Source organism: Telmatherina bonti, assembly GCF_933228915.1.
Source record: "Telmatherina bonti genome assembly, chromosome: 8".
NCBI classification, from domain to species: Eukaryota; Metazoa; Chordata; class Actinopteri; order Atheriniformes; family Telmatherinidae; genus Telmatherina; species Telmatherina bonti.
In genome coordinates this window covers 31,783,778-31,798,095 of record NC_136626.1, presented here as the reverse complement: position 1 = coordinate 31,798,095, position 14,318 = coordinate 31,783,778, and the positions used below count along the sequence as shown (strand labels likewise).

Below are 14,318 nucleotides of genomic sequence, written 5' to 3'. Positions count from 1 at the left end.
TTTTTCTTTTTTTTCCTCCCTTCCCACTCCATAATATCACCTATGTTAAAATACAAAGAATTAATGCCATCATGTTTGTTGCAAAGATCTGGGCTAAGTTCTCCAACTTTCTGACAAATATAGCTAAACTAAATGTTGAAGTGCTCTTCAGTTTGCTCTTAAAAGTAGACATGGCAGAGCGGACAGAGTTTGGGAGATCATTCCATCATCGTGGCACAACAGAAAAAAAAAAGTCTGGTTATTGATTTAGATCCACGTATTGGTGGTAACACGAGGCGTCTTTCACTGGTGGAACGTAGCTGTCAAGAGGGAGTGTAGGCCTGGATTAGGGAGTGAAAGTAGTGGAGATACTATATGTAAAAAACTAAAAGCTATCCAGCAGAAAACTGCATAATGTCATCTAAATGATTCCAATATTTATCTGCTGAAATGCAAAATGAAAATATAAAGGTAACATGATGTAAAACGTTGACATGATGAGCTGTAGTTTAGCTGCTGACATGACAGAAGTCTCTGTGCATTAAGCGCAGCTGTGAAGGTTTCATGACACACGTTTATGAGACCATGATGCATAAATAACTGCAAGGGTTGACTATAATCTGTCAGAAATCGTCAAACCCAGCCAGACCATGACTGGAGCAGTGATGGGATCAAAATGAACAGTCACAAGTGGAACGGTGAAATACAGGAAGTGTCCAGGATGTAAACCAGGATGCACATTTTCCATGTAACAAACCCGACTCAGATTTATGTGTCGCCAACAGAACTTCATAGTCTCCATTTCAGCTACACATTCACATGGTAGGATCAGAATCTGCTGGAAACATCATGACAACATGGATCCATCCTGCTGTCAGGATCAACGCTTCAGGCTGCTGCTGGTGGAATGGTGGGGGGAGGTTATCTTGTCCCACTTTGGTCCCCTTAGTACCAACATGACATGGTTTAACCAGCCCAGACTACCTGAGTCCTGCTGCTGACCATGTCCATCCCTTTCTGAGCACAGTGGAGCATCTTCTGATGGAAACTTCCAGCAGGATGATGCACCATGTCACAAAGCTCACATCATCTCCACCATGACGGTGAGTTCGCTGTCCTCCAACGGCCTCCACAGTCACCAGATCTCAGTCCAGCAGAGCAGCTTTGGGACGTGGTGGAACAGGAGATTCTGATCATGATGAGGTGGAACGGGAGATTCTCATAGTGATGTGGTGGAATGAGAGATTCTCAGCATCATGTGGTGGAACTGGAGATTCTCATCATGATGTGGTGGAACGGGAGATTCTCATCATGATGAGGTGGAACGGGAGATTCTCATCATGATGTGGGGGAACGGGAGATTCTCATGGTGATGTGGTGGAACGGGAGATTCTCATCATGATGAGGTGGAACAGGAGATTGTCATGGTGATGAGGTGGAACGGGAGATTCTCATCAAGATGAGGTGGAACAGGAGATTGTCATGGTGATGTGGTGGAACAGGAGATTCTCATCATGATGAGGTGGAACGGGAGATTCTCATACAAGATGAGGTGGAACGGGAGATTCTCATCAAGATGAGGTGGAACGGGAGATTGTCATTGTGATGTGGTGGAACGGGAGATTCTCATGGTGATTTGGTGGAACGGGAGATTCTCATGGTGATGAGGTGGAACGGGAGATTCTCATGGTGATGAGGTGGAACGGGAGATTCTCATGGTGATGAGGTGGAACGGGAGATTCTCATCAAGATGAGGTGGAACGGGAGATTCTCATCATGATGTGGTGAAACTGGAGATTCTCATGGTGATGTGGTGGAACGGGAGATTCTCATCATGATGTTGTGAAACTGGAGATTCTCATGGTGATGAGGTGCAACGGGAGATTCTCATCATGATGTGGTGAAACTGGAGATTCTCATGGTGATGAGGTGGAACGGGAGATTCTCATCATGATGTGGTGAAACTGGAGATTCTCATGGTGATGTGGTGGAACGGGAGATTCTCATGGTAATGTGGTGGAATGGAAGATTCTCATCATGATGAGGTGGAACGGGAGATTCTCATGGTAATGTGGTGGAATGGAAGATTCTCATCATGATGAGGTGGAATGGGAGATTCTCATGGTAATGTGGTGGAATGGAAGATTCTCATCATGATGTGGTGGAACGGGAGATTCTCATCATGATGTGGTGAAACGGGAGATTCTCATGGTGATGAGGTGGAACGGGAGATTCTCATCACGATGAGGTGTAACGGGAGATTCTCATCAAGATGAGGTGGAACGGGAGATTCTCATCAAGATGAGGTGTAACGGGAGATTCTCATCATGATGAGGTGGAACGGGAGATTCTCATGGTGATGAGGTGGAACGGGAGATTCTCATCAAGATGAGGTGGAACGGGAGATTCTCATCATGATGTGGTGGAACGGGAGATTCTCATGGTAATGTGGTGGAATGGAAGATTCTCATCATGATGAGGTGGAACGGGAGATTCTCATGGTGATGTGGTGGAATGGGAGTTTCTCATGGTAATGTGGTGGAATGGAAGATTCTCATCATGATGTGGTGAAACTGGAGATTCTCATGGTGATGAGGTGGAACGGGAGATTCTCATCATGATGAGGTGGAACGGGAGATTCTCATCACGATGAGGTGGAACGGGAGATTCTCATCATGATAAGATGAAACAAGAGATTTTCATTATGATTTCATGGAGCAGGAGATTCTCATCATGATTTCATGGAACTGGAGATTCTCATCATGATGTGGTGGAATGGGAGATTCTCATCATGATAAGATGAAACAAGAGATTCTCATCATGATTTCATGGAACAGGAGATTCTCATCATGATTTCATGGAACTGGAGATTCTCATCATGATGTGGTGGAACGGGAGATTCTCATGGTGATGTGGTGGAATGGGAGATTCTCATGGTGATGTGGTGGAACGGGAGATTCTCATCATGATGAGGTGGAACGGGAGATTCTCATCATGATGTGGTGGAACGGGAGATTCTCATGGTGATGAGGTGGAACGGGAGATTGTCATTGTGATGTGGTGGAACGGGAGATTCTCATCATGATGTGGGGGAACGGGAGATTCTCATAAAGATGAGGTGGAACAGGAGATTGTCATGGTGATGAGGTGGAACGGGAGATTCTCATCAAGATGAGGTGGAACAGGAGATTGTCATGGTGATGTGGTGGAACAGGAGATTCTCATCATGATGAGGTGGAACGGGAGATTCTCATACAAGATGAGGTGGAACGGGAGATTCTCATCAAGATGAGGTGGAACGGGAGATTGTCATTGTGATGTGGTGGAACGGGAGATTCTCATGGTGATGAGGTGGAACGGGAGATTCTCATGGTGATGAGGTGGAAGGGGAGATTCTCATGGTGATGAGGTGGAACGGGAGATTCTCATCAAGATGAGGTGGAACGGGAGATTCTCATCATGATGTGGTGAAACTGGAGATTCTCATGGTGATGTGGTGGAACGGGAGATTCTCATCATGATGTGGTGAAACTGGAGATTCTCATGGTGATGAGGTGCAACGGGAGATTCTCATCATGATGTGGTGAAACTGGAGATTCTCATGGTGATGAGGTGGAACGGGAGATTCTCATCATGATGTGGTGAAACTGGAGATTCTCATGGTGATGAGGTGGAACGGGAGATTCTCATGGTAATGTGGTGGAATGGAAGATTCTCATCATGATGAGGTGGAACGGGAGATTCTCATGGTAATGTGGTGGAATGGAAGATTCTCATCATGATGAGGTGGAATGGGAGATTCTCATGGTAATGTGGTGGAATGGAAGATTCTCATCATGATGTGGTGGAACGGGAGATTCTCATCATGATGTGGTGAAACGGGAGATTCTCATGGTGATGAGGTGGAATGGGAGATTCTCATCACGATGAGGTGTAACGGGAGATTCTCATCAAGATGAGGTGTAACGGGAGATTCTCATCAAGATGAGGTGTAACGGGAGATTCTCATCATGATGAGGTGGAACGAGAGATTCTCATGGTGATGAGGTGGAACGGGAGATTCTCATCAAGATGAGGTGGAACGGGAGATTCTCATCATGATGTGGTGGAACGGGAGATTCTCATGGTAATGTGGTGGAATGGAAGATTCTCATCATGATGAGGTGGAACGGGAGATTCTCATGGTGATGTGGTGGAATGGGAGTTTCTCATGGTAATGTGGTGGAATGGAAGATTCTCATCATGATGTGGTGAAACTGGAGATTCTCATGGTGATGAGGTGGAACGGGAGATTCTCATCATGATGAGGTGGAACGGGAGATTCTCATCACGATGAGGTGGAACGGGAGATTCTCATCATGATCAGATGAAACAAGAGATTCTCATTATGATTTCATGGAGCAGGAGATTCTCATCATGATTTCATGGAACTGGAGATTCTCATCATGATGTGGTGGAATGGGAGATTCTCATCATGATAAGATGAAACAAGAGATTCTCATCATGATTTCATGGAACAGGAGATTCTCATCATGATTTCATGGAACTGGAGATTCTCATCATGATGTGGTGGAACGGGAGATTCTCATGGTGATGTGGTGGAACGGGAGATTCTCATGGTGATGTGGTGGAACGGGAGATTCTCATCATGATGAGGTGGAACGGGAGATTCTCATCATGATGTGGTGGAACGGGAGATTCTCATGGTGATGAGGTGGAACGGGAGATTGTCATGGTGATGAGGTGGAACGGGAGATTCTCATGGTGATGAGGTGGAACGGGAGATTCTCATCATGATGAGGTAGAACGGGAGATTCTCATGGTGATGTGGTGGAACGGGAGATTCTCATGGTAATGTGGTGGAATGGAAGATTCTCATCATGATGAGGTGGAACGGGAGATTCTCATGGTGATGTGGTGGAATGGGAGATTCTCATCATGATGTGGTGAAACTGGAGATTCTCATGGTGATGAGGTGGAACGGGAGATTGTCATCATGATGTGGTGGAACGGGAGATTCTCATCATGATGTGGTGAAACTGGAGATTCTCATGGTGATGAGGTGGAACGGGAGATTCTCATGGCGATGAGGTGTAACGGGAGATTCTCATCAAGATGAGGTGGAACGGGAGATTCTCATGAAGATGTGGTGGAACGGGAGATTCTCATCATGATTTCATGGAACTGGAGATTCTCATCATGATGTGGTGGAACGGGAGATTCTCATCATGATAAGATGAAACAAGAGATTCTCATCATGATTTCATGGAACAGGAGATTCTCATCATGATTTTATGGAACTGGAGATTCTCATCATGATGTGGTGGAACTGGAGATTCTCATGGTGATGAGGTGGAACGGGAGATTCTCATGGTGATGAGGTGGAACGGGATATTCTCATCAAGATGTGGTGGAACGGGAGATTCTCATCAAGATGAGGTAGAACGGGAGATTCTCATGGTGATGTGGTGGAACGGGAGATTCTCATGGTAATGTGGTGGAATGGAAGATTCTCATCATGATGTGGTGGAACGGGAGATTCTGATCATGATGTGGTGAAACTGGAGATTCTCATGGTGATGAGGTGGAACGGGAGATTCTCATCACGATGAGGTGTAACGGGAGATTCTCATCAAGATGAGGTGGAACGGGAGATTCTCATGAAGATGTGGTGGAACGGGAGATTCTCATCATGATTTCATGGAACAGGAGATTCTCATCATGATTTCATGGAACTGGAGATTCTCATCATGATGTGGTGGAACGGGAGATTCTCATCATGATAAGATGAAACAAGAGATTCTCATCATGATTTCATGGAACAGGAGATTCTCATCATGATTTCATGGAACTGGAGATTCTCATCATGATGTGGTGGAACTGGAGGTTCTCATGGTGATGTGGTGGAACGGGAGATTCTCATCATGATAAGATGAAACAAGAGATTCTCATCAGATTTCATGGAACTGGAGATTCTCATCATGATGTGTTGCAACGGGAGATTCTCATGGTGATGAGGTGGAATGGGAGATTCTCATGGTGATGTGGTGGAACAGGAGATTCTCATCATGATGTGGTGGAACAAGAGATTCTCATCATGATGTGGTGGAACGGGAGATTCTCATCATGATAAGATGAAACAAGAGATTCTCATCATGATTTCATGGAACAGGAGATTCTCATCATGATTTAATGGAACTGGAGATTCTAATCATGATGTGGTGGAACTGGAGATTCTCATGGTGATGTGGTGGAACAGGAGATTCTCATCATGATGTGGTGGAACGGGAGATTCTCATCATGATAAGATGAAACAAGAGATTCTCATCATGATTTCATGGAACAGGAGATTCTCATCATGATTTCATGGAACTGGAGATTCTCATCATGATGTGGTGGAACGGGAGATTCTCATGGTGATGAGGTGGAACGGGAGATTCTCATGGTGATGTGGTGGAACAGGAGATTCTCATCATGATGTGGTGGAACAAGAGATTCTCATCATGATTTCATGGAACAGGAGATTCTCATCATGATGTGGTGGAACAGGAGATTCTCATCATGATGTGGTGGAACGGGAGATTCTCATGGTGATGAGGTGGAACGGGAGATTCTCATCACGATGAGGTGTAACGGGAGATTCTCATCAAGATGAGGTGGAATGGGAGATTCTCATCAAGATGAGGTGGAACGGGAGATTCTCATCATGATGAGGTGGAACGGGAGATTCTCATGGTGATGAGGTGGAACGGGAGATTCTCATCAAGATGAGGTGGAACGGGAGATTCTCATCATGATGTGGTGGAACTGGAGATTCTAATCATGATGTGGTGGAACTGGAGATTCTCATGGTGATGTGGTGGAACAGGAGATTCTCATCATGATGTGGTGGAACGGGAGATTCTCATCATGATAAGATGAAACAAGAGATTCTCATCATGATTTCATGGAACAGGAGATTCTCATCATGATTTCATGGAACTGGAGATTCTCATCATGATGTGGTGGAACGGGAGATTCTCATGGTGATGAGGTGGAACGGGAGATTCTCATGGTGATGTGGTGGAACAGGAGATTCTCATCATGATGTGGTGGAACAAGAGATTCTCATCATGATTTCATGGAACAGGAGATTCTCATCATGATGTGGTGGAACAGGAGATTCTCATCATGATGTGGTGGAACGGGAGATTCTCATGGTGATGAGGTGGAACGGGAGATTCTCATCACGATGAGGTGTAACGGGAGATTCTCATCAAGATGAGGTGGAATGGGAGATTCTCATCAAGATGAGGTGGAACGGGAGATTCTCATCATGATGAGGTGGAACGGGAGATTCTCATGGTGATGAGGTGGAACGGGAGATTCTCATCAAGATGAGGTGGAACGGGAGATTCTCATCATGATGTGGTGGAACGGGAGATTCTCATGGTAATGTGGTGGAATGGAAGATTCTCATCATGATGAGGTGGAACGGGAGATTCTCATGGTGATGTGGTGGAATGGGAGATTCTCATGGTAATGTGGTGGAATGGAAGATTTTCATCATGATGAAGTGGAACGGGAGATTCTCATCACGATGAGGTGGAACGGGAGATTTTCATCATGATAAGATGAAATAAGAGATTCTTATTATGATTTCATGGAACAGGAGATTCTCATCATGATTTCATGGAACTGGAGATTCTCATCATGATGTGGTGGAACGGGAGATTCTCATCATGGTAAGATGAAACAAGAGATTCTCATCATGATTTCATGGAACAGGAGATTCTCATCATGATTTCATGGAACTGGAGATTCTCATCATGATGTGGTGGAACGGGAGATTCTCATGGTGATGTGGTGGAACGGGAGATTCTCATGGTGATGTGGTGGAACGGGAGATTCTCATCATGATGAGGTGGAACGGGAGATTCTCATCATGATGTGGTGGAACGGGAGATTGTCATGGTGATGAGGTGGAACGGGAGATTCTCATGGTGATGTGGTGGAACGGGAGATTGTCATGGTGATGAGGTGGAACGGGAGATTCTCATGGTGATGAGGTGGAACGGGAGATTCTCATCAAGATGAGGTAGAACGGGAGATTCTCATGGTGATGTGGTGGAACGGGAGATTCTCATGGTAATGTGGTGGAATGGAAGATTCTCATCATGATGAGGTGGAACGGGAGATTCTCATCATGATGTGGTGGAACGGGAGATTCTCATCATGATGTGGTGAAACTGGAGATTCTCATGGTGATTAGGTGGAACGGGAGATTCTCATCACGATGACGTGTAACGGGAGATTCTCATCAAGATGAGGTGGAACGGGAGATTCTCATGAAGATGTGGTGGAACGGGAGATTCTCATCATGATTTCATGGAACAGGAGATTCTCATCATGATTTCATGGAACTGGAGATTCTCATCATGATGTGGTGGAACGGGAGATTCTCATCATGATAAGTTGAAACAAGAGATTCTCATCATGATTTCATGGAACAGGAGATTCTCATCATGATTTCATGGAACTGGAGATTCTCATCATGATGTGGTGGAACTGGAGATTCTCATGGTGATGTGGTGGAACAGGAGATTCTCATCATGATGTGGTGGAACGGGAGATTCTCATCATGATAAGATGAAACAAGAGATTCTCATCATGATTTCATGGAACAGGAGATTCTCATCATGATTTCATGGAACTGGAGATTCTCATCATGATGTGGTGGAACTGGAGATTCTCATGGTGATGTTGTGGAACGGGAGATTCTCATCATGATAAGATGAAACAAGAGATTCTCATCATGATTTCATGGAACTGGAGATTCTCATCATGATGTGGTGGAACGGGAGATTCTCATGGTGATGAGGTGGAACAGGAGATTCTCATCATGATGTGGTGGAACAAGAGATTCTCATCATGATTTCATGGAACAGGAGATTCTCATCATGATGTGGTGGAACGGGAGAGTCTCATGGTGATGTGGAACAACTTCATGCCAATATGGAGCAATTTTTCTGAGGAATGTTTTCACCTTGTTGAATATATGACACCAAGAATTAAAGCAAGTCTGAAGGAAAAAGAATTCCAACTTGGTAATAGAGTGAATCTCATAAAGCAGTGTTTGAATGTAGCCTAAGGTTTGTCATCCGGGAAACAAACAATGGACCTGAATAAAAACAAGTGAGACTTAAAACACTTAATTCACAAGATGTCAACTGCTGACCATTTTCAAGAGCTTGTTGACATGATAAAATGCTGAAGTTATTTACTTTTACATGAACCTAAATGAATCTAACACATCAAACAATCTACTTAAAATAATAACAATAATGTGAAATAAAAGTTTGAGAAAACTTTGGACAAAGAAAACGACTAATTTAACCAGATTTTGCCTGACTTTCACACAATCTAATGAGACTGTGTGTTGCTTTAACTAGTTCTTTTCTGTCCAGCTTTAAACGATCGTCTTGTGAACAAAAAGAAAGAAAAAAAAAGAAAGAAACAGAAAGAAAGAAAGAACCTGATATAAATTTGTTAAAGGTGGCTGAACATGCCTCTGCTGTCTGACAGAGTAAACTGCAGAAGCATCCAGGTAAGCTATTGCTGTTATTTATCTGACGTGAGATGGCGCTTTCCAGCCCGGCTCCCATCTGCGAGCATCACATGTTCACTGACGCCGACACTTGGCCGACCTTGGTGGTGATTAATAGGAAGTACTGATTCATCAGTCCTCCACCCGCGCTGATGGCTTCACATTCATCTTTTCTCTTATCACACAGCAGGAGAAATAAGTCTTTTTTCCACTTTTCCCATGTTGTCTACAGCTTGTTTTTAAATGTTCTTTAGCTGCAACAGAGGATCGTTCAGTAAGTATGCGTGCGATATCACCACATTCATGCAAAACAAAAGCATTTAATGTATTTTAATGCATTTTTTATTATTATTATTACTACCTTTGGAATCAAACTAGTGTTTTTCAGGTTATCTAGATCTCTCTACTGACCCAGATATGAAAACTGGAAACCCATTGAGCTGGGATCTCGTTAGTTTTTGGTGTGGTACAAGCAGCGTTCAGCAGAGCTTCAGTACTTCAGCATGACCTGCAGAAACAGGTGATTTATTGACAGAAACTGTTCTGCTTGTTGCAGGACGTCTCTGCGTGTCTGCAGACTTTTACCTCACTGAGCCACTCGGTGAAAGCAGAGGTGCGAGTGAAGACGGTGGGCTTCTTCACTTCATTGCACACGCGGGAAGAAACAAAGCTGGTCACGCCCTGGACGTACCACCTGCCATCCTGACCCACACAGTTCAGAGGACCACCAGAGTCTCCCTAAGGGACGAGACACACAGTGTGAAGTAGTTCGGCTCTGACAGGTGGAAGCTGCTTTCCTTTGATGCTTCACACACATTGCATCCAGATACGACGTCCCCTCCCGCGCAGACCATGGTGCTCTTCACGGTGATGCCCCACCAGTCACTGCGGCTGCACACGCTGTGCTCCACCACAGGCAGCAAGGCCTGTTGCAGTTTGTCCGGCATGGGGCCATGAGCTGACGCACACAAAGCACATAAATGCATCTCAGTGTTATTAAACTCACACTTCCACTGATTTACTAACAACGTTTGACTCTTCCACCCCAATGGCTGCACAGCTGCATCGGCGCTCTCCACTGCCGACCACTCCAACTCCACTCTCAGGACATGACTCCACACTGCAGTGACGTCATTAACTCTGAGCTGCTTTTCTCTGCTCTGGGAATGTTTTTTAACACATAAAATTTCAGCTATAGAGACAGTAAAATCCATAGGTTTCCTGTGGACTGTTCCACAGATGTCTCTTTGATTTCAGCTGTTCTTGGGAAACTTCCTGCTGCAGTAAAGCAAGACTGGGTTGGAAATGCGCCAGCAGCAAATACAGATGTCTTCCGTCGTCATTTGGAGAAGAGGGGAGTTGTAGTTTTAGTGGTGGGCTCCTCTGAACTAAAGCCATGAAAACCAGTATCAAAGATGTCTGATAAATCATTCAGAAAAATAAAAAAGCTTCATTTGATGCATGAGGACGGCTGTTTTCCTCTGTTCTACAGTTTGTACATCAGAAAAAACCCTTTTAATAAAGTTTTTAAATCTTCCCCAAAAAGCTGCAAACTGAAGCAAATTATTTGATGCATCAGATGGTTTCAGGTTTTTATATAAGTTTGGGTTCTTGATTAATAAATCTATTCAAAACAGCACATCAGATCTAAATAATGGTGTCACAACTTCATATGGACCTCATAACTTTTTCTTTTTTTTTCTATCAACATTGACAGTTTCCATAAACTGGTTTATATTATATTATATTATATTATATTATATTATATTATATTATATTATATTATATTATATTATATTATACTATATTGTATTATATTATATATCATACTATATTATATTATATCATATTATATTATACTATACTATACTACATTACATTACATTATATCATATCATATCATATCATATCATATCATATCATATTATATTATATATTGAACTTTAAAATATAAAAAAATTCACAATAAATACCACAAGATGAAAATAGAGAAAGTAAAGGCTGTGCAACATGTGGCAGGACTGCATGAGTAATTAGGCAGTGTTTTGAGGTGTTTAGGTCACATGACTAAAAAGCTATTGAACTTTAAAATATAAAAAAAAAAATCATATAAAATCCCACAAGATGAAAATGAGAAAAATAAAGGCTGTGCAATGTGTGGCAGGACTGGATGATTAATTAGGCAGTGATTTTAGGTGTGTAAGTCATGTGAGTAAAAACCTATTGATGTTTGAATTAATTAAAAATTCATATAAAATAGGACTAGATGAAAATGGTGAAAATAAAGACAGTGTAGCACTCACAGATAAATCGTAAACTGTTTAAAATTGTTTTGACATTCATAGCCCCAGTGGTTGCGGAGATAATTATGTTTAAATTCTGCTATGGTTAATTTGTTGACGGTCCCTAACTATCCGCCATTGGTGAAGACCGCTGCGGTGAAATTTGTTGTCACAACCCCACGACACAGCAGCTTAGGGTCGGCAATTCATTACGAGGAGACTGGGTGTTCAAATATAGATGGAAGGTATGAAGTTGAGAAGACCGTTGCATCGTGCATCTTAACCCCACGACGAAGTGGCTTCGGGTCGGGAGACTGGGTGTCCGAATATCTGTTGAATATCAAACATCAAACTAACTTTACCTCAGTGAGGAGACGACTCCTGACAACTGAATGTGACTTCAGACTGGACCTGGACTTGTAAACATCTCTCGTTGCATGTTTTTCTCACATCTGCAGTCTGCAGCGGTCACATTTAGTCATAAATTACGTTTGACTTTGCAGGAATCACACTTATTGGTCATTTTTTTGCTAAAAATGCAGAAATCTGTCATCGTCGTTTAGTTCTGAAAACTAAAAAAGCTGAAATATAACCCAATAAAAAGTAATAAAAAGGGAATATATAGAAATAAAAAAGTGGAATAAACTTGGGGCAACACCTCCCTCTGTTGAGCTAAAAAGTTTCGGTGTAATGCCTTGCAGTGAAAACAGCAGGACAGGTGAGGAAGCAGCGACATTACTGTAAAGGTTTCCCCAGCCGGAGATGAAACATGGAGCGCCGTGGGGGAGGATTTCTCCAGCCTGGGGAAGGCAAGCCTCGCTGACGCTGTCGTTCATGATGGGGCTCTTATCCAGCTTCAGCAGGGCAAGATCGTTGCTGAGGGAAAGCATCGCCACATTGGGAGGTTTTTATTGGTCAGGAAGGGGAAGAAAAAACCATTTACTGTACGTTTATTGTTTCCACTCACCCGTCACCCACATGCTCAATGTCCCAGTTGGGATGAACGACGATGCGCATTATATCTCTGATCTGCTCCGTGCCCTCCTGCTTGCTCATGTCATGCTCTCCTAAGACGACACGATACACATCTCCTGGCCTGCAAGACAGATTAATTCGCATGTTTTTACTGCTTATTTACTTTTGTTGGATGTTTTTTTTTTACATCTGCAGCATCATGTTAGTTACCAGATACAGTGTCCAGCAGTCAGCACCCAGCGAGCTCCAATCAGAGTTCCTCCACATGTGTGATGGTAACGACTGCCGTGCTTCACTTGCAGTGAGATCTGAGAAAAAAAAAAAAAAATCATGGACAAGTTGGGATGCAATCGTTCTCCATATGGGAGCGGAGGAGTGCGTGGATGTCACCTGCCAAGGCCAGCTATGGGGGCGGGCGTCCTCCCCGTTTACAATCCTGTTGGTGTCGGGCTGGACGGCAGGTGTGCCGCATCCGAAAACTAATAAAGAAATCTATAAGTGAAGTGTTTATTGTTGAAGTGTGAGGTCTGCATTGAATCCAAGCGACTCACCGTATGCAGCCTGAAGCAGGAGGATGGTCGGTGTGTGCAGCATGGTGGAGATCTGCAGCCAGAGTTCAGCTCGGCTGTCTGCAGTTGCTCAGTCTGCATCACAACACAAACACACATCACATTTAACTTGTGAAACTCTGTTATCAGTGTTCCCTGCTGACCGTGGCTGAGAAAAACACCTTGTACTGCAGATGCTTCGGCTGGTCAGCCAGAAGTCACACCTCAGGTCTTAGTCGATGGAAATACATTCAGTTTGTTCATGTGTATGGAGTTAGTTCCCAACAAAGTCTCAAATCACTTTAACAAACACAGTTCAGTTGATTTTAGTCCAATTATAATCCAATTAAAACAAATCCATCATGTGATCCACTTTAGACCAATTTACAACTATTTTTATATAAACTGGTCAGTAAAAATAACTACCAAGCTATTGGGATTATATGAATCCTCTCCTAGATTCAATCCCCCATCCAGAGCAGGCATTGAGCAGCAGGTGACAGAAACACGAGAAAACTTCCCATTAACAGGAAGAAGGACCAGACTCGGGGAGAGGGGGTCATCTGCCTCGACTGGTTGGTGGAAAAGACAGGAAAGAGGCCATCAGGCAGTCTGATACTGAGGTCGGTACATCTGCTGAGAGACACAAGTAAAAACAATTATACATTTACACATGGAGAATACTGAATAAAGATGGAAACATGGAGGGAGGTGCTTCGTGCATGAGTGGACACCTCCCAGTGGTCTAAACCTACAGCAGCAGGACTGAAGGGATGACAGGAAGCAACCCTGTGACCTTTATAAAAAGCCTGACCTGCTTCCTGAACCCAAACTGGTTCCACAGAGAGGAGTCTGATGCTTTCCATTCTGCGCTGTGCGAGTTCATATCCAGAAATATTCCTCTGGAAAAGAACGTAAGTTCATGTAAACTTACACTGTAGGAAGGTC

At 43.6% G+C, this 14,318-nt stretch overlaps 1 protein-coding gene across 1 annotated transcript; it reads right to left on the bottom strand.

The window, feature by feature from the left end:
- Positions 1-10,055: 10,055 nt before the first annotated feature.
- LOC306759166 (chymotrypsin-like elastase family member 3B) lies at positions 10,056-13,416 on the bottom strand (the record flags this gene model as incomplete). Its single annotated transcript, XM_079244700.1, has 8 exons — positions 10,056-10,073; positions 10,151-10,303; positions 10,381-10,523; positions 12,587-12,723; positions 12,815-12,943; positions 13,033-13,130; positions 13,213-13,301; positions 13,374-13,416. The coding sequence occupies 8 exons, from the start codon at positions 13,414-13,416 to the stop codon at positions 10,056-10,058; spliced, it is 810 nt and encodes a 269-aa protein (XP_079100826.1).
- Between the last annotated feature and the right edge of the window lie 902 nt (positions 13,417-14,318).